Genomic DNA, 26,692 nt, shown 5'->3' with positions numbered 1-26,692 from the left:
GCTTTTGCTACATAACAACAAGTTTTTCGGTTGATCTAGTTTCGAACGCTTCTCGCGAAATTTGGTAAAAAACACTTGAATAAAGAGCATACAGCGGGAAAACAAGCACGGTGACCTCATCTTTTTATTGCATTTTTTAAATGTCCTGTGTATGAATATCAATTGTGCCAAGTTTGAAAAAATCTGGATAGTACGTCATTTTCATAGGAATTACCTTAATGTAACTGAGAAAGTGCTGCCTTTTCAATTTATTTACAAATGGACTTTCTCGTCCAAGAACTATAAACCGTAGACCCCGTCTCATAAATATCTTCTACATAGTTCCCTGTGGAACGGTAAAGAACCCAAACACTATTCAAGAAGTCCTGGTGTTGTGACTGTCATCTTCTCTCCAGCATAAGTGGCTGGTTTGGCATTGATGTCACAAAAATGCTTGTGGTGTAAGTGGCCACCGAAGCAGAAACAGACCTAAGTCAAAAAGGGACTTTGCCGAGTGCTCGCATTTGTAGAGGTTGATGAAGACAAAACACACAAATAAATTAAATGAAAGCGTTCAATGATTTAGACGGGATTGAGAGTTCCTTGTTAAGAAAATCAAGCCTTTCTGCTTTACCTTGGTGAAGTGATAGCCCAAACATTGTCTCATTATGGGGCAAGATTGAAATGGTTTTGAAGCGTCTTTGTCATTTCTGTCTACGACCGACAGACAGACAGATAGATAGATGGTGGGGGTTTGTTCAACATATATGAACACCAGTGCATTTCGGGATTTATGGATATTAGAGGTTTTAAAGTTCTCATAATTGCACGAGCCGTACACGAGCAAGTTCACATGATTTTTTTTATTGTATACTCAACACAATTACTCCATCGTTGTGTCTCCATAGCAACTTCCGTATTGCACTCTACAATGCCTACAATGCAGTCATGTGGGAAGACCCAGGGTAATAAAGAAACTTGCGGTTGACAAACTACGGTCTGCCACCCCGGTATGAATTCGTAATTGACCAATCAGAAATGCAATATTCTGTTGAGTATATAATAAGTGATGATATCCTGTAACAATATCATTCACATTCACAAGTTGACTGATAGGGTCCTTTAACCTTCAGGTTTACATGGCTTAAACGTCGCCACAAAATTAACATCTGTGCTCAGAAGACATTAGGAAAACATTTTAGACTGAAGGACAGGGTAAGCACTAAAGGGCCCAAGTGGGACGAGTGGCAGTGACATCTCTTTGATTTCCCCCAGACCATTCCCTAGGGATAACTTTCCATGGATTTCTAGTGCCAGGACACGCCATGTGAAAATGCCTAGAAAATACTATCCATTACTACAATGGGATAAATTCTTCACAACTTGAATGGTTAGCATTTGTCTACGTTTTGCTAGCCTGTGTAGGGCTGCCCCCTCCCCTCCCCTCAGATGGGGGCAGCTGTACACAGGCTACTTCTTGAAAGTTTGCAGACTGATTCAATTTCAAACACTACGAACTAAGCCTACAGGAAAAAGTGACACAGGATGTTTACATTTTTATTGTGCATTTAGTAATGTACATCTCTGGTAAGATACAAAAAATTCAATTAGTGGTCAAGAAAGCAGGAATTTTACAATACATGTACTTGCACCACATATCATTGCTGAGGGTCACTTGTCAAAGTGTCCGAGGAAACTGAACAAATAATTGATGAAGTCTACTTTTGCTTCACTTAGAAAATGCTACTCAAATTTAAATTTAAACTAGACTATGATTACACTCCAATAATTATCACATGTTTATTCTAAAGAATGTACATATGTGCTACATGTACTTTAGATTAAACACGGATTAAATCATGCCATTCCCTGCAGCTCTGCAACTTTCTGAGCAAAGAGTTGGATTTCTTTTTGTACTTCACTTTTTAACTGCGCTTGACTGGCTCGTGGATTCTTCTTCACATATTCACTGATCCGCAAGATTGTTTCAGCCTACACAGAGAAAAATAGCCTGGGTTCTTCTCCGACAGTATCAAGTACTCACTGTAATGATAATGATAATACCTTTTACTAACTGAGTTTGAGGTCCATACTGTAAGTTACGAACCAAGTTTTTTCCGTGCGGGCCATAAATCAATGGGAAAAAAATGAGGATCCATAACTTACAATACGGACCGAAAAAAACGAGGTTAGTAAGATATTTAAGAGGTTAATTCAGTGCAAGGGCAAGGAAAGTAGTCGAACTCAAGCCGAAGGTTCAACTGCCACAAAGATTGCCGTGTCAAAATCCAAAAAACTAAATCTTCTTAGTTGTTTGAAATAGTTGCTTGCAAGATTCAAACAGTTTTCATGTTTATGTAACAGAAATGACATGAAAAACGTTCTAGATAATGTTTTATCAAAATTAATTTTAAATTTAATGGGCTGTACAGTGGGCTGTACTGTAGGATAGGGCCTGCTAATTTAGCCAATCACAGAGCGCATACTATCTGAGAGATATAATAAAATACTGTTATTAACAAAGACAACTCACTTTCTCGAGCAGAATTAAATTTATGTACAGTATTAGTGCAATCATGCAATAGTCAACAAGCACTCAACTTCACTCCAATAATTAATAAACATTGATATTCTTAATTCACATTACCGGTATTTTACAGTTAGAAGTGTAAATTTGTTGGTTAACTAGATGATTTTCTCGCTAACTTTATAAATTTCTGATTTGATCTGCTCTTTCAAAATACCATCTTCAAAGGACAAACTTGTTTCACCATGAATGGGCCATTCGAGTGCCAAATTGCATCTAGCAGTATTAGTATATGTAATTATTGTAAGGTGTTGAGTGCGTGACTCAGGCAATTTCTGCAACTTCTGAAAATATGCATAATATTAATCCTTAAATTTAACAGGAAACATGCAGGTATTTGTTTATAATATAAAGAGAAATTTTTTCTCAAAAATTTCTTAAAGTGCACAGGCCATAAATAAGTGGAAAAGTTTTTTCCCATTGATTTATGACCCAAGTGCATAGTTAACATTGTCAATCTACAAAGACTCCATTATAAGCTGCTTCTAGTTACATTTTAACAGCCTAAAAGTACTTAATTTTGTAAATTAAAAAACTTGATTGGATGTGCAATGTAAGTTGCAAAATTAAAGAGAACTCACCCTCAGGACATCAGCTTGGGACACTGTAAGCCTTTTGTATACTTCATAACAAACTTGGCCTGTAACAAATGCCTTGTAAAGAGTTTTCCCATCTTCTCCACCATTAAGAAAGGCCAACATTCCTATCTGTTGAGAATAATACTTATTGTGATAAATAATATTGCAGTGTAAACTAACAGTAATGTTTTCAGTAAGGTACCTCACATTACATGTATGTTACAGGCACAGACTCAATACATTACAAGCCTGTCATCCTTCAAGGCTCCAGAGTTTGAAAAAAGATTCAGCTCTGGCAAAATTGCCACTCACTTCATCTCTTAGCTGGCTCTTTGCTCTACTGCACTGCTGATCAGCAGATACAGTGTAGTACATTTTTCCTTATAATTTGAAAAATTGCTATCAACTAACACAAATTTATTTACAGGTAGATGCTTTATTTCATTAACTTTCTAATAAGCTGAGACCACCAATTCCCACTCCCTGTAGCATGCAAAAAGAATAAAAGCCAAAGTTTATCCATTTTTTTCCCTCCCTAATATTTGTCAAAACAGTAACCTGACCCTTAATTCCATTTACGGTAAATGGGCTTTTAAGTCTTGTTTAACAGTCCAGGGCATGCGGTTGTTTCAATGCCCACACAAATTATTGGCATTTGCACTTTTACTCCCAAAGACCTGGTATCTTTCAATTACCACCAAGAATGTTCCATTTAAAACCATCCTAAGTTATACAGGAGGTCCATTTCTTTTAGCCATTGGCAACTGCTATTATTTCAATTTTCTAAGCCTGCATAGAACAAAAAACTGAACTGGAAGTCCATTATTTACGGACCCAGCCAGAAGCGGTGATGGTAAGAATAATATATTTGTCACTTTAGGACAGGGATGTGATGTGCATACCGGAGTAATTTTATGTGCACAAAGTAAGGACCTGTTTATATGGTCTCAGTTACCCGAGACAGCCCTCCTTCCCGAGACAAGTTTACCGAGTGTCTATATGAGAATTGCCTGGCCTACTTAATTAATATGCATATTATTTTAAGAGGCATCTTCAACAAATATGTATCATCATTTGCCCTTCTTTCTTTCTAGTTCGTTTTTATTATTAAAGTATAGTTGCGTTTTCACATTCATAAAAGGGACTGACAATCTTAACGGAGCAGTAAAATGAAGTTTAAATAAAAGGCTGTTTTTGAGTCTTAAGTTTCTGTTGACTGCGCTGAGAATTTTGGCGGGAAAAACCTTTTCATTCGAAAGCAAACGCTACAACAAGTTGCAAAATTGTTGAGACACTTTCATTAAAAAACACCTTTTCTAGCTTCCAATGCCCGCCGTATCTAGAATTTAAACCTTTCCCACTTCCTCTCCCCTCTCCCCCTTTCAATGTTGACTGCTTAAGTTCCCAACATTTTTTTGTCTTGCTAGCAACACTGATAAGGGGGGGAGGGGGGCTGCAGCGTGAGAGATAATAGGGAAATTAATAACGCCCCAAGAAGGTGAAGTGTCTCCACTATTTTTGCAACTTGTTGTCTGATTGATTGCAATAATTTTGCCAGTCCGGATTTGAATCCTATAGGGAAACGTTTCAACGTAGAAAAGCAGGAGCTAAAGAAACAATCATTAAATATCGTATCAGCTCTGAAACATTTCAGACGTTTGCACGCGAAGTGCAAAGCACATTGTACCAAACACGAAAGGATATTAATTATTGACATACGGTAGCATCGATTTGCGAGTGTTTGGACTTATCATCGCTAACAGAAGACTCTGTACCAAATACTAAAGCGAGGAAAGTATTTTGCACTGCAGATGTGATGCTCCGAAAGTTACACATGGCTGGTATTATGTAACACAATACCCTTTATTGTGTTTCTTGGTGACGTCAACCTGGATGGTGGCGTTACAGTTGAAAATCGTATCTTCGAGGAAACAGCACAATTCAACTAGTACTTTCTTTTCTAATCAATCCAATACATTACCACTTGATTCGTAATAAAGCTCACACAGTTAGAAATCCTGTACATATCGTCTATTCCATTTACCAACGGTCTACCATCCAAGCACGGTCTACCATCGCAACAGAAAGAAATATGATATCATATTATTTTCTCAGTGAAAAGTTGTGGTAGACCGTGTAGACCGTTTCATATAAATGTCATAATGTGTAGCTGGTACAAATTTGTTCACTTTTGTATCTCATTGTCAAACAAATCTCGCAAAGGATTTAGCACAGTCGGGTGCTTTCTTTTGATCATTGTGTTCAGTCGGTCATTCCAAAGAACATGGAATTAGCCTGTACCCGACACGTCACTTAGAAGACTTGCTAATAAGTGTTACCAATCCCTTCTCTGGAAGCAGACTAGCCCGAAAGCAATAAGTAATGTTACAAATGGACCTCTATGAAAATGTATCTTTGTATAACAATGTTTGCTAAGAATTGATTTTTCGGAAAGTGGATGTTCCCTTTAAATGGCATGCGATCGCAGTTAAAGGAGAGGTTATGTCTGTTTCTCATTCGTAAACAACAGCTAATTTCGTACATGTTGCGCGTGCTTTACATGTAGATGTCATGTGTCGACCGAAATATAGGTGTTTAAGGCAAATTATTTCGAAATCGGTTCCAGGATATTTCTAGCGTACTTTGAAAAGCGAAAGGGTGGAAATCACACCTTCTCATGTACCAAATTACGTGTATTTTCAACTTGACTCACAGAAAACACTGAAATACCTTCAAATTACGTCATACCGAAACCCCGCCAAAATCCAGTTTATTGCTGGCCATTTTCCATTCACGGCAGATCCGAGAATGAAACCCTTTTTTTTGGAAACACCATATTAAACGCAAACGACAGACGCCTTCCCATTCCAATAAACAAAGTGACCGTACGCCAATACAGTGACAACCAACTCAGACAACAAGTTGCAAAATTGTTGAGACACTTTCATTAAAAAACACCTTTTCTAGCTTCCAATGCCCGCCGTATCTAGAATTTAAACCTTTCCCACTTCCTCTCCCCTCTCCCCCTTTCAATGTTGACTGCTTAAGTTCCCAACATTTTTTTGTCTTGCTAGCAACACTGATAAGGGGGGGAGGGGGGCTGCAGTGTGAGAGATAATAGGGAAATTAATAATGCCCCAAGAAGATGAAGTGTCTCCACTATTTTTGCAACTCGTTGTAGCAACATGTATAAGCCCCCAAATTGTTGCTTCTTTGATTTTCACTTTATGCGTGTGCATTTAAGACTTCGTTGTCTCATCTCAGGTAGTTGAGCCAAACTGTTTACACGCGAAAAAATTGTCTCGCCTGCCAGGGTTACTCTACCTTCTGAGGCGAGGCCCCCCAAGTTGTCCCGCCCTCCTGAGTTGTCTCACCCACCTCATCTAAATGGTTGATGAAATTTTTTAAGGTTACCGTATTCCTTCAGATTGCAGTTTTCTTCACATTTGGATGTTTCGGTCAAAGTAATCATAGAAATGGGATATCTAATGTAAATACAGAAATCATTCAAAAAGATTAAATATTGGCGGAGAAATGGCGGTTTTACATCTTGCTCAGAAGTAAAAATTGCCCATTTGATTGACAGTCTTAGCGCTGTTTTCACGAATCAATGCAATTTTTTTCACTTGAAGCAGACACTTAAAAGAGCTAAAACTCAAAGGGATTAGATAAGATTAATATATAAACAACAAAATTGTTTCAAAATATTTTTCTCTGAGAGCGATTTTTGTCGAACACTTCACATTTTTTTAAATACTATTTCAAAAACGTTCTATAACTTTTCATTGTAATTGGTATGGCAAAACGCAGACACATTTTTTTCGCCTTTTGGGTTGGGAAATGGAGGAACAAAATGAAATAGTGAAAAGCAAAATTTTCTTTGACTTGTACCTTTGAAAAGGTGATTCGGACACTCGCGCTTAGAGGTCGTGAAAAATTCTGCAATTAGTTTAACCCATTCACCCCTAAACCAGCCTAAAGGGGCCATACTTAGTATTTTACTCTGGACGTCTAACGCCAGACAATTTTACTCGTCAATGGGGACCCCCCAGGAATCAATGGGTTAATTTCAAAACTACTGATATGGTTTGATAGCCAGCTTTAATTTGATATGGGGGTATCTACAGTTTAAACCGGACGCACTACATCGCTCGGATGCGAGACACCCCTGAGGGTATACGGTAACCTTAAATTTAACAAATGAGTGGAAAAATATCTCGCCCAGGGTAAATCGGGGGTGGGGGGTTGTTGTCTGGGGTACCGGAGACCATATAGACAGGGCAAGGTAATATTACAGCTGAGAAGCCCTTAGTACAACTGTTTAGCCAGACGGTAAATATATAAGTGCTATGATCTATCTATCTATCTACAGTGTACATCCCTGTAAGTGCAAGTTTTTAGAACAGTCCATTCACTCCATTCAGTCCATTCATAGGCATTCGCGACAAATAGCCTTCTAAGAATTAGCTTTGTATTGTAGTGAAGGATGTACCTTTAAAAGGCGAAATAAGAGCTACAAGATAATATTTCAAACGTTTAATTCTGACGAATCTATAGAGTTTACAGTGTACTTTCGTTCCTGTAATATGATTTTAGCCCGGTTTTAGCATGCCCCTTAATTTAACCCTTTCACCGCCATAAATGCGATTTTACTCGTCAATGGGGAAGCCCTCGGCGATGAAAGGGTTAACAACATCTTGGTTCGCGATCGGTCAAGTTCAGGTAAAATGAAATTGGTTCAAGTCAATCGCAAAGATAGTTCTGTTTAACTTCGATTACCGAGGATATTTAAGGTGTTATTGGTTAGCGGGTGAAACTGAAAGACCAACAAAATGAAATGAAACTCATTGTGAACCAAGTGAAACATTTTACGCCTCCGTCAAGCACACCATGTCATGTTTATGGTAGGTATGTTTTAGTGACTACGATATGGAAGTCCACGAAGATCGACACATCCATCGCCAAGTCAAAGCAACTCTTCTGTCAAATAACGCTCTGAGCAAAGAAAAAACCTTACGATTTGGAGAATATAAAAAGGCGGGCTGGAGCTAAAACATACCTGATTAAGCAGTCCTGCCGTATTCAGCCGAAAACTTTCCGCCATGATTCAGAGAGCAAAATACAACAAGTTGGCTTACGAGTTGACTTGGGATTTCATTGGCCAAAGTTGATCACCAAATTTGGGCATTGTTTCACCGTTCCTCCGATTATCAAAAATGGCCGAAAGAAGCGGTAAAGGTGGCGGCGGGCAAGTTGGGTTCTTTTATTACGATTGGGCCCAGTCGCGATACAAATGGACGGGTGATAATCGTTTGAGCCATTTTGAAGTCAAAAAGGTTACTTCTTGCTCTTCTGAAGTCGAGGTAGGGGGTGCGTGAAACCTGAACATACAATAAGATTGTTAGCTTAAATTATTTGATCGTCAACAGCGCAAATGTATTTTTATGTCAATCAAGGATTTCGATTGACTTGATGTTCAGTGTCTGGAAACTCAAATAAAAAACTGAAGTGTGAGATTCAGTCAAGATCGTTTTCTTTTGATGATCTCCATTTCATGTGGCCCGGTAAGCTTCCCTCCCAGGTCGGTTAGAAGCCAAAGGCTACCCTCACAGATGAGTTAAAAGCAAGGGATTCCCTCCCAGATGGGTTAGAGGGAACCACCTTCTGTAGGAGGCAGTGTGGCCCAGTGGTCAGGGCGCTGGCCTTGAGATCCGGAGATCCCGGGTTCAAGACCCGCTCTGACCACTCGTTGAATTTGATCCTGGTAGTCCCTGCAGTTGTTGTTGTTCTGCTCCTTCGTTTCGTTGTTGTTTATTGGCCCTGAAAAGCCCCTATGGGGAGCGGTCAATTACGTAGGTATTGTATTGTATTATTATTGCCATCAGTATGTGCAACCTATCTACATTAAGCCCCCACAACCACCTGACAGGAGGAGTTGGGAAGGGGACGAACAGGAAGAAAACCAGACACCAATCAAACCGGAAGATCTTTCAGTGTAAGAAACTTTTAAAGCGATAGACGAGAAATTTAAGCAATAATATATACAATGATGATAATAAAAGTAAGTAATTATAAGCAACCAGTAGTAAAAATAGCAACTACCCCAAATCCCCCAAATAAACAAAGGGAGGGGTGAGTGGTCAATGCAAACAAAAAAACCAAAAACATCCTGCTTAACGTCATAGTTACTGCAAGATACTACATGTATAGATGTTCACTGCACACTGTATTACAAGCATGATTCATGTGAGCGAGAGAATCTTATGGACTGACCACTTAGGGACTTGGGTACATGCAGCACGCAACGCTATCACAATGCTGCTATAACAAACTAACACCAATGCTAACAATGATTTCTCCTTCTTGTTGCTAACAAAGTTTAACTGCATGAACTACATTTACTTACTCTTGTCTTCTATCAAAGGGATGACTTCATGTTGTTATGTGCTTCTTGTGATCTAATTTTTTGTAAATGAAGATGCCAATCAACCTTTCTTTTTCATAAATATTGAATTGTTCATTAGTAATAACAAACATCAAGAACAGTCATAGTTTGTCAGCTGCATCATTTTCCAGGCTTGATGTTCATGTGATCAGTGTGATGGTTGGGAATTTTTATGCCATTATTTTCCTTCCACAGGTGTTATGCAAACACAAGGAAAAAAGGAAGTGATTTTTTATCATAGTAGCACTTTAAAGACAGCTACTTCCTTTCATACCTAACATTAAAATTCATTTTGGCAATGACAGCAGTTGGTTACTTTAATCAAACCGGTTGCAAATTTCAAATTTTGTTGAAACTCCTGACAGTGATGGAATTTTAGGGGCTCTTTCTTAGAATGTTTTGTGTCAATCTTTACATACTGCATTGGAAAAGCAAATACATAACTCTTTCTCCAGACAACAAATACAAATCACCAGATAATCCTGGAGTATGAATACATTGTAATTGGAGGCAGTTCCAAACATCTTTACCCTCCTCCATAAAAAATGATATTTCTAGATGTGAAAATCCTAATAGAGAGGAGCCTTTGACAGTGCAAAATAAAGTAACTCAGATTTTCTTTGTTATTTAGGAGTTAATGAAAGATGATCCTTCAACATCAGGAACTGTAAAAAATGAAGCTATGCATGGGTATGGTTGTTTTTATAGCCATTTCTCCCTTTTTGACACAATAATGTAATAACCTTTGGATAGAACAGCCACCTGGTGGTTCTTGTAAGTAGTCTTAATGTAAAAAAAGACACTTGTTGATTTAAACTGGAATTTTCCTATTTAAAGGTCCTCCATTACTACCTTTAAAATCTTGAGAGAGCTGGATCAAGGAGAAATTGACTTTGAAGACTCGCTAGTTTAAGAATGCAACATGTTTGTACGCGGCTGAATTAATATGCAGCACGGGAGTTTCAGGCTTTCAGATTTTTAAACGTCTCATGTTTTGCATATATAATAAACCATGATTACACACTGAAATTTTAAGCTAGTGAGTAAATGATGTCAATCTTTCCTAGATCCAACCCTCTAAGGTTCAGTCAGTCAGTTCTGAACGTGAGTAATGGCAGATGGTTAAAGCCAAAACTTACACTCAAAGTAAACAGCCTTTGGATGAGAAATCTCAGAATTTTGCCAGGCAGGTGTTAAGCAAACACACTGAAGGAAAAAAGGAAGTGATTTTTTTTATCATAATACCACTTTAATTTAATATTATTTTTGTTTTTATATGCCTTGGATGACCTCATGGAAACTGATGTTTTAATAATTTTCTTAAGGAAAGAAGCCATTGTTAGAAATGTGGAACTGTCATTGCAAGACAAAAATGTCAATCAGATATTGCAATGTAACAAGGTATGTCTGTAAAAGGCCAGTTGCCTAATGTTAAGGTGTACTTGTTAAAGGGCGATTCAATTTTTTTTACTGTTACAGTAGTAGTTTTCTCAAGTATTGGTACAAGTGGTCACCACAGTTATGCTCTGTTGGTGACAGTTTCTGTCATGGTTGAATTTTAGAGTTATTGGACAGGGGACATCCTACATGTAGAATGCAATCACTGTTACGAAGTACAGGTGGCCATCTACATTTAGATTATATCAGCTGGGGTCTTTGAAAAGATTTTATGAAGGGGTTTCAGTAAAAGTTGAAGTTGGTGGATGATTTGAGTAGAGTAACTGTTACAAACTGACAAGAATATTGTCATTGTTGAGAAAAGGTTTGAAAGAATCTGTCTTTAATTACTCCAATTTAGGGATAAAAATAGCCAATGTCCCTGAGTTAGGTACCAGTAATTTTTATTGAATGTATTTGATGCTTTTGATCAGCTGTTGGTACAACTGTACTTAGGGTAACCAGTAAAGATGAATCCATCCTTTCAGTAATTGCTCCTATCAAGGACTCCTATCCATAAATTCTTCCTACATGTACATGTCTTAGGGATTTACACAGATATGTACATTGTAAAGAGCTCTGTTCTTCCATGGTGCCTTGTCCAGTGCTCCTCAGGCCAGGCATTGAGTCAGCTGAATGTTTAATGAGTCTGCTGCCAGTTAAGTTAAGGTTTTTAAAAAAACAAAAGAAACCAGTGTTACAAATACATGTAAGATTTTAAGGCAGGGTGCCAATAGGGAATTCCAACGGGTCAATTCCCACTGATCCCACCAGATTATTATAAATTTTCCATTAATTTGTCGGGTCATGCAGCTGATCTTGTCGGGTTTTTGACCCGAGACCCGTCACCTATCTGGAACACTGAGAAACTATGTAAATCATGAAGTAAGTAGGGAATGAATACAGCAACTATAATCGGGAGTGCTTACAAAAATGGGCAGTACTAATAGCCAGAATCCAGAATCTGGAATGCAGAATCTGGAAACTGGAAACTGGAAAGCAGAAACCAGAATCATCCACAATTCGCGAGAACTACAACAACTCATCCATTGGATAACTCAATAATTATTGGTCTTGCTAGTGATTTATCCGGTGGATAGCGTTAAATCCACCTTTTGAATAATCAAGGCCTGGTTTCTTGTGCATCTTGATTATCATCAAGTCTTCAAAGTGGAAATCCCCGTCTCAAAGGAGACATAAAGGAAATTAATGATCATAATCGAAATTTGTTTACGCAAAAGTAATAATGTTTGAAATTTATTAAATAAACGAAGTTGTGTTTTACCGCCTTTCCCATTTTAGGGTGTTTAGGGAAAATCTTTAGTTAATTGCGAGTTTTAAACTCGAAAATGGTAATGTAGAATTCATTTTCTGTTAAAATTATCGTTACATCACACAAATGATGATTCTGAGCAAAAGCGACCTGCCATAAAGTTGAAAAACATCAGGCTGATTTTTTTCAAGATTACCCAAATGTAATCGGTTTCAATTCATTTGTGTCCATCCATGCTCCTTTTTTCCTTTTGCTGTATTTTTTTATGTTCTTCAACAGTTTTACATGTAAGTGGTTATTGCAATGTTTTGTTCTACTTTTTGGGCATTTTGAGTGTCGTGAAATTACGTCATTCTAAAGCCCATGGTATGTTTAAACTGTGAAAACACGGCACAAAAACTAACCCAAGCCAACTATAATATCATCAGTTGTTGACCTTGAAGGCAAGTGCGATATTCATCTGCCTTTGGGCACAATCTTCAAGACTTGTTTCCCCATTCAATGCTAGTGGGACATCTCGAAAGAACTTACCCTAGATTTTTCTTCCTCAGCCTGTAATCGACAGCGTCAGACGCGCTCTGTCACTTAAGCAACTCATCCTCCGGGCGCCTTTTTCCGTTAAAAGAGGCATTTAGTTAATATTTTTTGTACCAAGGCAGGGGAAAAAATAAAGAAAAGAAATTATCAAGTTTTAAGTTTCCTTTATTGTAAATATAATAATAATTATTATTATAATATTAAATTATATCAAAATTACCTTAATGTATTTTTATTGCTAGCTTTCCTTCAGAAGACATTCACAGGAGGATTTACACTCCAAAGTAATGCATTTTTTACCTAAAAGAGGTATTAAACAGAAATTATAGTAATATAATAATTGTAATATTTACAAAAATCAAACCATTACTTCATTTTTGCTATGTAAATACATTGTACATTGTACTGTATTTGCTAACACAATCATTGTTTCATTTGACATGTTAACAATTTGACTTGGTGTCATTTTTTCATGTTATTATATTGTTTGTAGCTGAAATTAATAACTTGCGTGAATGGTGAACAAGTTACATAATTTGTGTAAAAGTGCATGAACGGATTCATTATAATATTATATTTTTATAATCACCAATATTTAGTGACCTGCATGGAGGTGTATAATATTCTTTCAGAGTTATTCATCTACATGTAGAGTGAAGTTAACAATAATTAATTTGCTGCTGTTGAGCATTTTCCTGTGTTTTGAATATTTGTGGCTTTTACAAAAAATTGTCAGATAGGAAAATTCATATGTATAGGTGGATTTGGAGATCTAAGACTCGATCTATTTTGAACAATGCTAAAAACAGCCATGTGTCTTATATTCAGAAGTTAAAGAATTTTGTAATTCCACCACTTTGAGCAAATTAAAGTAAAGTACTTACTAGAACCATAAAGTTTTAAATTAAAAATCCAACAGATTCCTCGGTGATCAGTGACTTCTCCATTCATGAGGGTTTGAATTTGTTTCAAATAATACCCATTCATTATTGTTTGCATCCATGGTTTTTCTTAAGATTGGAGTTGATAATCAAAAGAACAGTTGGTCATTTACAGTTTAGATTATGAATACTTAATAATTGGATTAACACCTGAAGTATGTCAGGGTTAAAAATACATCATTGTCTTGCATCAGAAGCTCATGACCTTGAAGTGTTTAAGGACGGTGCCTACTAAATCAAAGGTATTTTTGCCCCGGTTTATGATTATGCAGGAAATGTAGATCTTAACAAATGTTATTGAAATCCAAAAAGAACATTGGGGCTAACCACGTATTTTTCCAAGATAATTCATGAATAGTAATTGTAAAAAGCTTTAAAATACAAAGCAATGTATGGCGTTCTTTCTTAAATTGAAGCTTAATTATCTCTCAAAAATGCATGGTTACCCCCAGTTTTCTTTTTGGATACCAAGAGTAATTACTAAGATCTGCTTTATCCGGATAGTTTTAAACCGCGCAAAAATATCCCTGTATTAGTGAGCATCACCAATAGGAAAACTTGAGTATCTTGAGATGCGCAGAAGGTATGCGCAATAACAATAGTAGGCACCATCCTTAACTCTGGTTCAGAGCTGGGGTTCTTTGAGTTTAAAAATGTTCTTATTAATTTTGGATGTAACATAGCTCGTGCATTTTACTGCATGTTCAGCTTCAATCTTATTTTTGTTATTTGGGTATAAAATTGGGGTCCTCAAATCCCCAGCTTTGTTCCAAGGAAAAGAGTTGCAAGTTACAGTACACTCTTCAAGGTCGTGTACTTCGGATTACATATAAAATGAATAGTGAATGTACTAACCTTACTTTCCATTGAGGTGTCACCCCATGAATTTCTGTCTGACAATGCAATTATAGTAATACTGTGGTGAGATATTTGTGACCTTTTTTTAGGAGTTAAAGTTGTCAAAAGTCAAAGCCTTTGCTCCTTACAACCCCAACATGAGGCTCAAGAGGTACATTTTTTTTTTTCATATATTTTCCCCAAGACTTGGTAAAGGTTGCATGCAGTTACCGGTAATATCAGAACATTAAATAATGATAATTATTATTGCAATATTACACTCCAAATAGGGTGTTCCTTTTTTGTTGGTTCTCCTTGGAGTCCAAAAAAGAATTGAAATCTATGCAGTATAATTTTGGGTCAGAAATACTGTTAACATACTTTTCACTAAGTAGGATGCATATTATTGTCACAAATAATTAGATCTGATAAATCTGGGTTTTACATCATTTAGGTTATTTACATATGAGTATGAGCTCTTCTATGGGTTTTGTCGGATACATGTAAGTACAACTGTATGATCACAGCAGTTGTATGGATGGATCTCCTTTGGTTTGCTATTGTCACAACTGCTTCTCCAGTCACTGGTAGATTTTCTTAAATTACTACAGTACTTGTACCACATGGCCACCTTCAGCTTGGACATTAGGTGAATGTTGCACTGGGTGAGAAACCCAAACGACAGCTCACTTTGTTGATACAAGCCTTGGTTTCTCTGTCCAATGAGCTGTCTAGGGATTTGGTTTTCTGCTGGAAATTTGTCAAGTTGTGTTTCATTTATGGTGATGTTTGGTGCAGAAGGGTTTGTGTTCTGCACAGGTTATTGAAGCACCTTTAGTTAGTATCGCTGAACAGCTTTGAAAATTGAAGAAGTGATAAGCATAAGCTGTAAGTTGGACTCCCGTGCCACTCATAAGTCGGAGCTCGGCCATTTCCTTTCTTCTATCGACTGGTCAGCAGCTGATGAAGCTCTAAACTGCAAGGCCAAGTTGGCGCTATTTACGGATCACATCAGAATCGGCCTTGATCACATCATGCTGGTAAAACCCATTAGAATCCACACCAATGATGCCCTGTGGATTACTGAACATTTTATGAACCTCATCAAGCTCCACCAGCTAGCCTTCCTCCAAGAGGACAAAAACTGCTACCGACATTACCGTTACGGTAAGTCAACCTTGAGCGCAGATCACTCCATAGGAAGTAAGTTTGTATCCAAAAAAAGCAATCTAAAGAACATTAAGCCTTCACAGTGGTGGGGGGCCCTTAAACGGATCACTGGCATGAGACCAGCCTCTGCGTCCAAGTGTCTTCTCTCTAACCTACACATTAAGGGTCACTTTGATCAGTTAAGCGACCTCCAAGCGAGACCTCAAGAGTGTTCAAAAGAATGCTGTCTATCATCTGTCCTCAGTTGTCCTACTCATACTGTCTAGCCAGGTTTGGTCTGGTCACACTGTACACCAGACGTGTGGCACTATGTCACAAGCTTTTCAATTCAGTATCAACATGTCCAGGGTTTAAGCTCTCTTCACTATTACCTCCAAAGAAGAATCTTAGGTACATTAATTTAAGACCTAGGACCTACACCGCTCCTCGTTTTAGCACTAATCATTTTAAGAATTAACTCATTTGTCCCAAGCATGTGCATTTGATGTATAATTATAAGGTTTAGACCGTTTTTATGGATTTCTCAACTTAACGGAACAATATATTTGTACATAGTTTTTAAAATTTATATGGATTATTTTAAATATTCTATATGTAAAATTATGATATATGTAAAATTAAGAAGACTAGTAGAGAGAATTAGTAAGATAAAAAATATAGTAAGATTAATAGATGGCAGTGAAAACTGGCCGTTTAATAAAGCCAGAGTTTTTCACTGCCAACGTTTTTGTTTAACGTTGGTTTAATGTCGCATATTAATAATGTTTCTTTCTTTTACAATGCAAATCAGAGCCACCATTTACCAAAACTTGAAAATGGTCCCATTTTATACTGTGACCTGTTGTTACTGAGTGATTTGCAATAGCTGAAGTTAAACTTTGAAAATAATGTTCTTTTTTACGGTCATGTAAGCAACGTTTTGTTTCACCAATGAATGTAAAACTCATTGCAGTCCCAAAAAGATGCCTTAGAAACAACCTTTGATTTTTTTGATTTGCACAAACAATCCTTTTAAGGAAAAAAAGGTTTGATTTGACAAGTGCTCTGGAATATTACTTTGAGGTTTACAAACGAATAAAACTTATTGGTACACGATTTCAGGCAGCATGTGACAACTTCACTTTGAACACCGAAATTATAAAGGCAAAACAAGAATGGTATCTTTCTTGGGGACTTTAGTGATAGCATTAGAAAATTTAGCTTGATGCGAGTTTAAGACATCATTCATATAATAGGAAATAATTCCTACTGGGTAACCATGATTTTGGAGAGAAAAAAGTGTCTCAATTTCCGACAAACCAGATTGAAGTAAAGATGGTGAAGAACAAATGAGTAAACAATGAAAGGAAAGGAAAGGAACTTTATTTATTACAAGTGTCTAGTAGTTCAAGCGCTGAACACTAATTGGGGATACTGTAGACTGAAAATTAACAATTAACGAAAATCAAGTCAAAAGATTTATGTTGGTTTTCGAGGAGAGGGGAAAACCAGAGTACCCGGAGAAAAATATCTCTCAGTGCAGAGAAGAGAACCAACAAACTCACCCACATATTATGCCGAGTCTGGGAATCGAACCCAGGCCACAATGGTGGGAGGCGAGTGCTCTCACCACTGTGCCATCCCTGCACTCCACAGGTCAGTGTGCGAATCAAAGTTTAAAATTATATGTTTTCAGGGTGTAAAGGAACCCCATTTGGTATAGAAGCCAGTGAAGGTTTTCTTTCTGAAGATGGAAGTGGAGACTGTATGGTCTTGATTGCGTTTGATGAGGATATCTTAAAATGGAATTTGCTTGTTCACCTCAAGTTCCAACATTAAATTCACAATAGAACTTGAGGTGAACAAGCAAATTCCATTTTTAGATATCCTTGTCTGGCCTTTCTTCTGCCCCTTTGATGCTCTGCAGTGCATCATGAAAGGCCTCTACGGCCAAGGTACAATCTACTTTGTACAAACTGTCATGTATATCTCAGAAGGTACATGTATATGCCATACTTTTTGCAAATTGCTGAAGGCTCAGTCCCGGGGTTTCTCAGTCCTGTCTGGTCTTAAAAACAGTGTTTTTCCATCTGAAGACAGCAGAAAAGAATAGTCTGATCTTCATGGATCACTTACCAGTATTTTCTGGAACTTTTTGTAGTTGATTGGGAGGAAACATAGCCTTAGACTTCTTTAGTTTTGTCGTTTTAAAAATTGTCGTGGAACACGCTTCATTTTATGTGCTATCTTTGGAGGGAGTCAGGCCACCCAGGAACTTTGTATCAAGAGCATTCTGAAATCTAATGATGTGAGATATCCTACATGTATCTGCATTCGATCGAAGGAGAATGCATCCTAATTTTGTTCAGATTGGGTGATTGTGTGGTCTTGCCAAAAGGAATCGAGATTTTTCTCTTGTAAGGGACCTCAAAGTAGCCGCCGGGAAGATTCTTTTGTTGTTTGCAGTGGCACCCTCGCAAGGATTCTTGCACTTGTATTGATCTCAATCTGATGACAGTCTTTTTTGTCACTAAGGCTAAGTGACTGTCAAATGCACTTTGAACAATAATCCAAGATTACTAACTAGTAAAGTAGGGGACTATTCTACATGTAAAGTCCATGCATAGCACCACTTCTAGAGTGGTGCTAAAGCTACAGTTCTACTTATCAGTAGGGCTGATTACCCTGTACCCAAAAGTGGTCATAAGCATGGAGACAAAAAAATACCCTTTTAACTCGGAAAATGGCAAAGCCATTTCTGAGTTATGGGAGGGGCGCTGGCTGACACTCCTTCTATGGGTCCATCGGTCAGATCCTGTTAAACTTTTTTATGTTAATTAATGCACTGATTAGTGCAAAGGGCTTGCGCATACATGTACATTGGGGTTTTGTGAGGCAGCAATGGTGGGCAGTCAGTAACTTAAAGTGCCCCTGTGGTAAAAAAAAAATCACTTCCTTTTTTTCTTCAAATTTTGAAAGTGTGTTTGCTTAACATGTGACTGGCAAAATGTTGAGCTTTGGCTCTTATCTAAAGGCTGTTTACTTTGAATGTAAGTTTTGGATTTCACGGGTCTGCCATTACTCACGTTCAACAAGACTACAGTTCCTGGTGCTGCCAGCGGCAGATGCCACCGGCTCATGCCTGGTCAGGCATAATAGCAGCAAGCATGTGGTATAATTATGCTCAAGGAGTGTCTATGCAGCAGATATCAGAGATCTTTGCTGGATGCAGTTTAATTAACAAGATATTACTGGTAATGTGATCAACGCAGGCTTAGGCACCACACGATATCTGCCAGATCCAGTTGGTTGCTGCCTCTGCTTCTTCTTGAAGAGTCTTGATTGTCTTGATTGATTGAAGCCCAAAACTCCTGTGCTGCATATTAATTTGGTGGCTTTCACGCAAATTCCATTCTTAAACTAGTCAACCTTTAACATTACTCTTCATTTTCTCCTCGATCCAAGTCTCTCAAGAACTTAAACTTTTAGTAATGGTGGACCATCAAATACGAAAATTCTAATGAAAATAAACAGGCTTAAACCTTTGGTTGGAATTGATTTTTTGGTCACAGTAGCACTTTAACACTTATCTTGTAACAGCCACACTTTTATTGTTGAATAATATTGTCAAAATAATGCAAACAACCTTGTTTCTAAGGTCTCTACTCCCGCTCCAGGGAAAGGAAAGGAGAGAGACTCTGGCAACAAGGTTCAACATTTTTATTTTTGGAGTTCAGTGGCTCATAGCCACTTTGATTTTGTACCTGTTGAAGCTCAAAGTAAACAGCAAGATTTGGAATTTTCTTTGTTCATGATTAGAAAGTGTTTTTTTTTCCTTATTTTCTCTACTGCAAAAAAAAAAAAGATCAGTAAGGGCCATGCAACAATGATCACTGTCCTACAGACAAGACTGCTTAGGCTAAGGGCTGCACAGACACTCTGGCATAAGGTAGGGAAGTGCACTCAAGAATATCACAATTCATATAATTATGTAGAATAATAATTTTGAATGTCTTAATTATTGTACTGTTGTTGCTTAATTAATAATAATAATAATTGTCGCTGCTAATCGCCGTCGCAAAGTACAGCAACAACGCAGCTCAACAAGGTCGAACCGAAAGCATACAATGGCGCCTCTGGCAGCCGCTATACGGTCCATACAGCCAGCTGGAATCGGCTGTATGCTTGAACCTAGATTTTATTCTACTGGACTAAAAGTTGGTTTTCAGAAGTTTGACAAACATGTATAATTGCAGCTAATTCAAACGTTTTTCTTGCCTTTTGTTGTGAACTTAGTCTTGTTTCAATATTAACCAATACAGACTTTCCCTACTGATGCTTTTGACTGCTTATCTCTTAACACAGGATACCAATGCTTTGATTGAGTATCTTCTTCGGTAAGACATTCCAGGGGATTGGGATTTTGTCTTTTAATTTATAGATCACTTTTGAAATAATTTATCTTGAGTAAGAAAAATACATGTATTTATGCAATGTTTTATTTCATAATTTTCTTCCAACGAAACCTCGCTTGATTTTACGCCTCATGGAATTGGTGCGAACTGTTATTACTAGCCGGCAATCATGCATATTATTGCTTTAGTGCAAAGAAAAATGCTTGATACATTTACTTCATGAGAGATGTGCCACCTGTCTGTCAATAGCCATGTTATCTTGAGTCATGCTTTTCATAAGAGCCAATCAGATTTTATCAAAAATTAAGGCATCTGGATGTTGGTTGGTCAAAATCACGAATCACCCCATCAAGACATCCATAAAATGAAAGGAAAATGAAAACATACATGCGGAAGTACTTCAGAATCCTTCTTCTTGTCAAAAGTGACCAAAAGTATTGGAAGAAATAGTGATTCTTTGATAGGAAATCTTTCATCGGTTTTGTGTAGATTTCAGAGACTACCGGTAACTGCAAATTTAAAATGTTTTTGATTCAGGAACTGGAACAATGCTATTTGGAATAAATGCATAAAATTGCCAAAAACGGTACCGAAATGTGCCCTTTTAACCAAATGGGCTTTGAGGTGTATTCTTCTTCAGTTTTTTAAGGTTTTGGGATTGAAATCTAGAAGAGATAATGTTATAGCAGACGACTTGTTAAGAAATTGTATCAGACGTTCCTTTTGGCCTGTTCACAGGTGGCAGGTTAATATTACTTATTGCAAGACAGACCTTGTATCTAACAGAAGCTTGAGTGTTTTTATGTCCTCACTAATGCCCCCTAATGTTGCACAATAATATTATTGTTTATCTACACACTTCAGCATGAAAGATGATTCTATTTTGGTGGATGTAATGCCATTTCTAACCAGCAGGTGTGTGCTACAGTATGTGGTAACACTGAAGTCAGTGTCAGTGTGTGTGCATGTTTGTTGTAGTCTGAGAAGGCAGTTTACAGGCTGAGGCAGTGCACTGCTTTCTCTGAAAATCCTAGTGATTTCTGTTGCTTAACCCTTTCACTCCTGTGGGGTTGCCCATTGACGAGTAAAATCGTCTGGCGTTAGACAGAGTCAAATCTAGAAGTCTCAGTGGCCCTTACCGGAGTGAAAGGGTTAATCAACCTTTCCCTTTTCATGGGAGGTCTTAAAGTTGTCTTATTATCGCAGCTTGATGACTACATGTATGACATAGTGAACAAGTGCCAAAAAAATCATCAAAATAACTATTAATTATGGTATATGATTAAAGCTTATTGAGGTGTCACAAGCATTGTTCTGCTTAAAACCCTTTCCCCCCTGAGGGTTAAACTTACAGATTTTACTCTGTGTAACGCCAGACGATTTTAATGGTTGATTGGTGGTGCTTTAGGAGTGAATGATTTAACAACATCCCCTTTTAATAACTGTATGGTCCTAACAAACATGTGAATTTGCAATGGATAACAGAATCAAGTTTAAATCTAGAACACCATTAAATAAACTTGGCATTTGGTGAAATAAAAATAATAATCTGAAGACTGTAATGTAGCGTTGACGACTGAGCTTTTCCAACTTGCTCTTTTTTCTCTTAGAGTACGTGAAGTGTCCCCAGATGGGCAAGCTCTGTCCATGGGAGCCTGTTTGGAAATGTTGCCAGCTCTTGAAAGACTTCTTACATCCAAATTTGAGGAGTGAGTACTATCAAAACTATACTTGAAAATGGTTTTAAGACTTGAGGTATTTGAAAAACAGTGTCAATTTGTACAACTATTCAATCATTAACGATGAAATGATATCTGAAATAGATCATAATTATATGAACTGCGGATATGAAATCAAGTGAAGCTATGATCCTCGCAGTTAAGATCGCAATTTTTGCAACTGCGTAAAGAAGCCAGAAAAATTCAAGACTTCAACGGGGTTTGAATCCGTGACCTCGCGATACCTGTGCGATGCTCTAACCAACTGAGCTATGAAACCACTGACATTGGGAGCTGGTCATTTGTGGGTACCAATGTTTGTGGGTACCAATGTTCCCTGCGAGGATCATAGCTTTACTTCATTTCATATCCACAGTTCATACATCATTTCATCGTTGATTCATTCCTCATGGGACATTGGTACCCACAAATGCCCAGCTTCCAACGTCAGTGGCTTCATAGCTCAGTTGGTTAGAGCATCGCACCGGTGTCGCGAGGTCGCGGGTTAAAACCCCGTTGAAGTCCTGAATTTTTCAGGCTTCTTTACGCAATTGCAAAACTTGCGTTCATAACTGCGAGGATCATAGCTTCACTTGTCTTCAATCATTGTCGGAAAAATAGGCCACTCCTCTTAGGTCCAGAAATGCAGGTAATCAGAAAAATAACGAAAACAGCAAGTCATACCAAGGACATAGGAAATATTTTTATGACAAAAGCAAAGAAAACAAGAAATATGTGCAAAAATAAGACAAATAACAAAAAAAGGGAAAGTGAGACAAAATCCAGTATCTGCAAAAGAACTTAATAAGAAATCCTCACGGAAGAAGTAAGAGGCCACCACATATGACGGCAATCATCCCATGGCACGCCACTCAGTGCAGTATTTCCACTAGTCAAGTTAAGATGCTGATCATTGCAGTTATTAATTCACGTTACAGTTTACTGTAACGAAAAGAAAGCCTGAATTTTTCAGGCTTTCCTTTAGTCACTGCTCAAGTAATGTGAATTAATAACTGCGATTCATGATAACTTCACTATAAAACATTGTGATAAAATATTAAACATGGTTTAAAAAAAACCGTTAAAAAAGGTTTAAAATGCGACGTTTTGACTTAAGTCATTATCAAGCAATGAAAATAAAAATGAACTAAAATATATAATAAAATTAAAGCATGAAGTTATGCTGTTTACCCTAGAGACGCAATCAAGTAAAAAGCCTAGCTCGAATGGAGTCCTCTTGAGTATTGAGTGAAGGCTTAAGTTCCTTAATGAAAAACATTTCATGCAGAAGACAATCAAACTTAGTTTGTCATTTCTTAAAGTGCCCCTGTGATAAAAAAAAACCACTTCCTTTTTTCCTTCAGATTTTTGAAAGTGTGTTTGCTTAACACCTGACTGGCAAAATTTTGAGCTTTGATTTTTATCCAAAGGCCGTTTACTTTGAGTGTAAGTTTTGGATTTCACGGTCCGCCATTACTCACGTTCAAAACTGACCGATTGGACCTCAGACGGTTGGACCCAGGAAAAGTGACGTCAGAGGCTCACTAGCTTAAAATTTCAGCGTGTGAACGCAGCTTATTATATATGCAAAGCGTGAGTTTAAAAGTCTGAAAGCCCAAAACCCCCGTGCTGCATATTAATTCTGCGGCGTACACACGTATTGCATTCTTAAACTAGTGAGCCTTTGACGTCATTTTCTCCTCGATCATGCTCTCTCAAGAACATAATGTTAGTAATGGCGGACCATTAAATAGGAAAATTACAGTTAAAATAAAGAGGTGTCTTTTTGAAATCAAGGCTTAAAACGTGGGTCACTTAGTGTTTTGTTAACATAGTTTTGAAATCCATAGGAAAATATGAATTGATTTTTTGGTCACAGGGGCACTTTAATAATAGAGAAATGACTGCTTAAACTAGAGGAGTCAATACCCCATGGATATTAATAAGATACTTGCCTATGGCAGAATTTCTTTGTTCCTGAATGCGTTGATGCAAGTGCCTTGTAGTAAAACCTACATAATCAGCATCACACTGATCACATTTAAAATGATAGACAACGCATTGATTGTTAACTAAATCAGGCTTCTTCTCCTTTGGCCTAAGAATCTGTTGAATACTAAGGTTTACTGCGAAAGACAGGTTGAATGTCGATACTGATGTTAGAACGCAAGGATGTCAACTGCTCCTTCACCATATTCGCCGAATTTTGGTTCTTAAAGGGCAAAGAAAACCTAAGGCCCGGTTTAAACGTCGCAATTTACATGCTCCGAATCAAATGCAAACGAGAAAAATCTATTGTTTTCGCTCATTTGCATTAGATTCGGCAAATGTAAAATGCGACGTTTAAAACGGACCTAACAGTTCTAACATCGTTAAATCTTTCTTTAACCGTTTTTTTAACCATGTTTAATATTTTATCGCAATGTTTTATAGTGAAGTTATATGCAAAATCTCTTCTTATTACGATTCATGATAAGCATCTAAACTTGATTCTCTCCGCAGTTTACATATATGGCTTTCACATATTAACTTTCATTTCCACTAGTGCCTATACTGTTCTTTTACAGTTATGTTATTGCTGGATTGAACATGATAAGAGAAATGATTAAACGCTGGTGGATGCAGTTGAAAATTGCCACAAAGAAAGGAGTTGAGCCTGAGTGGCAAAGATGTAGCAGGTCTGTTTTGACACGTTTACTGTTAATCTAATAAAGTGCCACAATGCTTCCAAAGAGTCCGCCCTTTTCTTTTCTGGTTTGTTTATGTAATATTTGCATGATGAGGCCATTTGACTACAAGTAGCAGAATCCTTCAGGTTTTGCTTGTCGCATGGTAATTAGAGCTAGTGTTAATTTTACCCCACTGGGAATACAAAATTTAAATGAAAAAAGAAAAACAAAAGTGAATTCTGGTAGTTGTTGTCAATTGACGCGATAGTGAAAGCATCCTATTCCCCTGTTTTCAGTGGGTCTGGCTCTCTTTGACTATAATACACAGCCTTTGCTAGACCTCGTGAGAAAAAGGGAGAGGCAAAGAGGTAAATTCCTTATTGAGCTCAGGGTAGTTTAAGGACGTGTGTAGAGAGCCACACCCATGAATTCGGAACTATATAAAGCAGTTGTATTTTAAGTTTTTTGCTTGTGTAATGTTTCAGTGTGTATAATAAATATATTTGTGTATTTGTGTTTAAGTTTCGTTTCAGCATACACTACAGTAAACATGGTCAACTAATAAACGCATTACAATACATTTACAATACATTTACAATAGCTTTCTGCAATGAAAACTTCATTCACCATTGCTATACCATTATAATTATTCATAATGTCACTCCAGAATGGGGAACAGTAAATAACCGAAACCAGCTGTTGTTAACTGGGAAACATAAGTATGTGTCAAGTACATTGTCTGTAATATTATTATTTTTAGATACCAGGGCTCGAAATTAACATTTTTAGTAAGGCGCCAATTGGCGACTGATCCAAAAATTTTGGTCGTCAGATCGTAACTTTTAGTCGCCATTTTTTTCACTGATATTTTTTTCTTCATTTTTCTGATGATCATGTACACATGCAATCTTCTTCATAGTCCCAAGTTGAGGTACACTTAAGCTTCTAAGACTGAGATACTAAAACTTAAAAGGAAGCCAGGGCTCGTAAAACGTATCATTATGCATTACGAGGTAAATAATCAATGTGAAAGCAGCTTTAGTCACGTTTCCTGTGCTTCCAGTCCGCTTTTGTTAAGTTTCCATGTAACATCGAGTCTATAGCTTACATTACACATGTTTGATTTTTAGGAGTGTAAGTGGGTTATACATGGCTATAGTTTCTCTCTCTGCTATCATTGTCAAATTATCAAAGAGAAGAGGGAGAGTTGGCGAGAAGGCTATTGTAAGTACACAGGTTAGCTGTTTTTATTACAGAGAAATGTGACTGTTCCTGACTTAGAGGTGCAGGTGCAGTGCCTTGACTGTAGCTTGTTCTATCGCATTATCTCATGCTACGTTATAAAACCAGTCGAGTTCAACTCCGGGTCTTAAAATAACTGAGGAGAAAGTGCTGCCTTTGAAACTACATCTGCAAATGGTTAGACTTTCAAGTCTTCTCGGATAAGGACGATAAACCTGGGGTCCCGTCTCACAGCCCTTGTTCATTAATTCTGTGGGACGTAAAAGATCCCACACACTATTCGAAAAGAGTAGCACGGAATTCCCGGTGTTGAGGTCTGACCTTTCTAGCATGTGGTCGGCTTGGCAGGATTAGCTTGAAGGGCTTTTATGTGAATGAGATTACAACTGTGTATAACAACTCCGGCCGGACCAGAAGTCAGGCTACTTACCCAAGTGCTGGAGCCTCACTCAAACATGTGCATACCCCGCGGAAGTTAAATTAAACCCCACAAACGGGGATCCAGGGGAATACTTTCAACTCCGTACGATAGTTTTATACTTTTCCTGCGTCAGTCGAACCCGAACCCTCAGCTGTAAAAAGCGCATTGGTCGGCTCCGGCTACGAAGTCGCATACAGGAAAAAGGAGCTAAATCTTCTGTTTGTTCGTAGTCTGAAATGGCAATTAGCCACATGCTAGTGCTCACTGAAGCCCTTAAGCCATGTCGGGCGGGGTTAGTATGTGGATGGGAGACCGACATGTACTGTCTACAGTGCACAACACCGGATTGCCTATCGTAGATGCCATATGCATCGCAATGCCATTTTTCAATCGGAATACTCATGTTTAACGGAATCCTGACCATTCTTCACTTAAGGAGACATAACTCTAGGAGTAATCATTAC

The 26,692-nt window shown here is 37.7% G+C and overlaps 2 protein-coding genes across 6 annotated transcripts in view; one reads left to right on the top strand and one right to left on the bottom strand.

Annotated features, from left to right (window-relative positions):
- Positions 1 to 1,523: 1,523 nt before the first annotated feature.
- On the bottom strand, positions 1,524 to 8,340 carry LOC138026092 (uncharacterized). Its single transcript, XM_068873288.1, has 3 exons — positions 8,204 to 8,340; positions 3,148 to 3,273; positions 1,524 to 1,971 (listed from the first exon to the last, which is right to left on the bottom strand). The coding sequence occupies exons 1-3, from the start codon at positions 8,246 to 8,248 to the stop codon at positions 1,837 to 1,839; spliced, it is 306 nt and encodes a 101-aa protein (XP_068729389.1). The 5' UTR covers positions 8,249 to 8,340; the 3' UTR covers positions 1,524 to 1,836.
- LOC138026089 (KATNB1-like protein 1) overlaps positions 8,333 to 26,692 on the top strand; it is a 28,152-nt gene continuing 9,792 nt past the window's right edge. For 4 of the 5 annotated variants that reach the window (XM_068873285.1, XM_068873284.1, XM_068873282.1 and 1 more), the window contains exons 1-11: positions 8,333 to 8,507; positions 10,221 to 10,279; positions 10,915 to 10,990; positions 13,079 to 13,145; positions 14,725 to 14,786; positions 19,629 to 19,712; positions 20,129 to 20,160; positions 21,043 to 21,093; positions 21,789 to 21,887; positions 24,464 to 24,574; positions 25,696 to 25,789. In XM_068873285.1, the coding sequence (XP_068729386.1) occupies positions 8,361 to 8,507; positions 10,221 to 10,279; positions 10,915 to 10,990; positions 13,079 to 13,145; positions 14,725 to 14,786; positions 19,629 to 19,712; positions 20,129 to 20,160; positions 21,043 to 21,093; positions 21,789 to 21,887; positions 24,464 to 24,574; positions 25,696 to 25,789 (882 nt within the window). In that variant the 5' untranslated portion in view covers positions 8,333 to 8,360. Of the gene's footprint in view, positions 8,508 to 9,049; positions 9,140 to 10,220; positions 10,280 to 10,914; positions 10,991 to 13,078; positions 13,146 to 14,724; positions 14,787 to 19,628; positions 19,713 to 20,128; positions 20,161 to 21,042; positions 21,094 to 21,788; positions 21,888 to 24,463; positions 24,575 to 25,695; positions 25,790 to 26,692 lie in introns of those variants that run through there. The other variant, XM_068873286.1, reaches the window with a different exon arrangement.

Source organism: Montipora capricornis, chromosome 12 (assembly GCF_036669925.1).
Source record: "Montipora capricornis isolate CH-2021 chromosome 12, ASM3666992v2, whole genome shotgun sequence".
Classification (NCBI taxonomy): Eukaryota; Metazoa; Cnidaria; class Anthozoa; order Scleractinia; family Acroporidae; genus Montipora; species Montipora capricornis.
Note: the sequence above shows the minus strand (reverse complement) of the source record. Positions and strands in the feature narration are given on the sequence as shown.

Bases quoted from the DNA above. Each gene is read 5' to 3' on its own strand.
- LOC138026092 (XM_068873288.1), bottom strand. From the start codon at position 8,248: ATGGCGGAAAGTTTTCGGCTGAATACGGCAGGACTGCTTAATCAG. The intron at 3,274-8,203 runs GTATGTTTTAGC...TATTCTCAACAG, and splicing joins CGGCAGGACTGCTTAATCAG to ATAGGAATGTTGGCCTTTCT. The intron at 1,972-3,147 runs GTGAGTTCTCTT...TTCTCTGTGTAG, and splicing joins CCCAAGCTGATGTCCTGAGG to GCTGAAACAATCTTGCGGAT.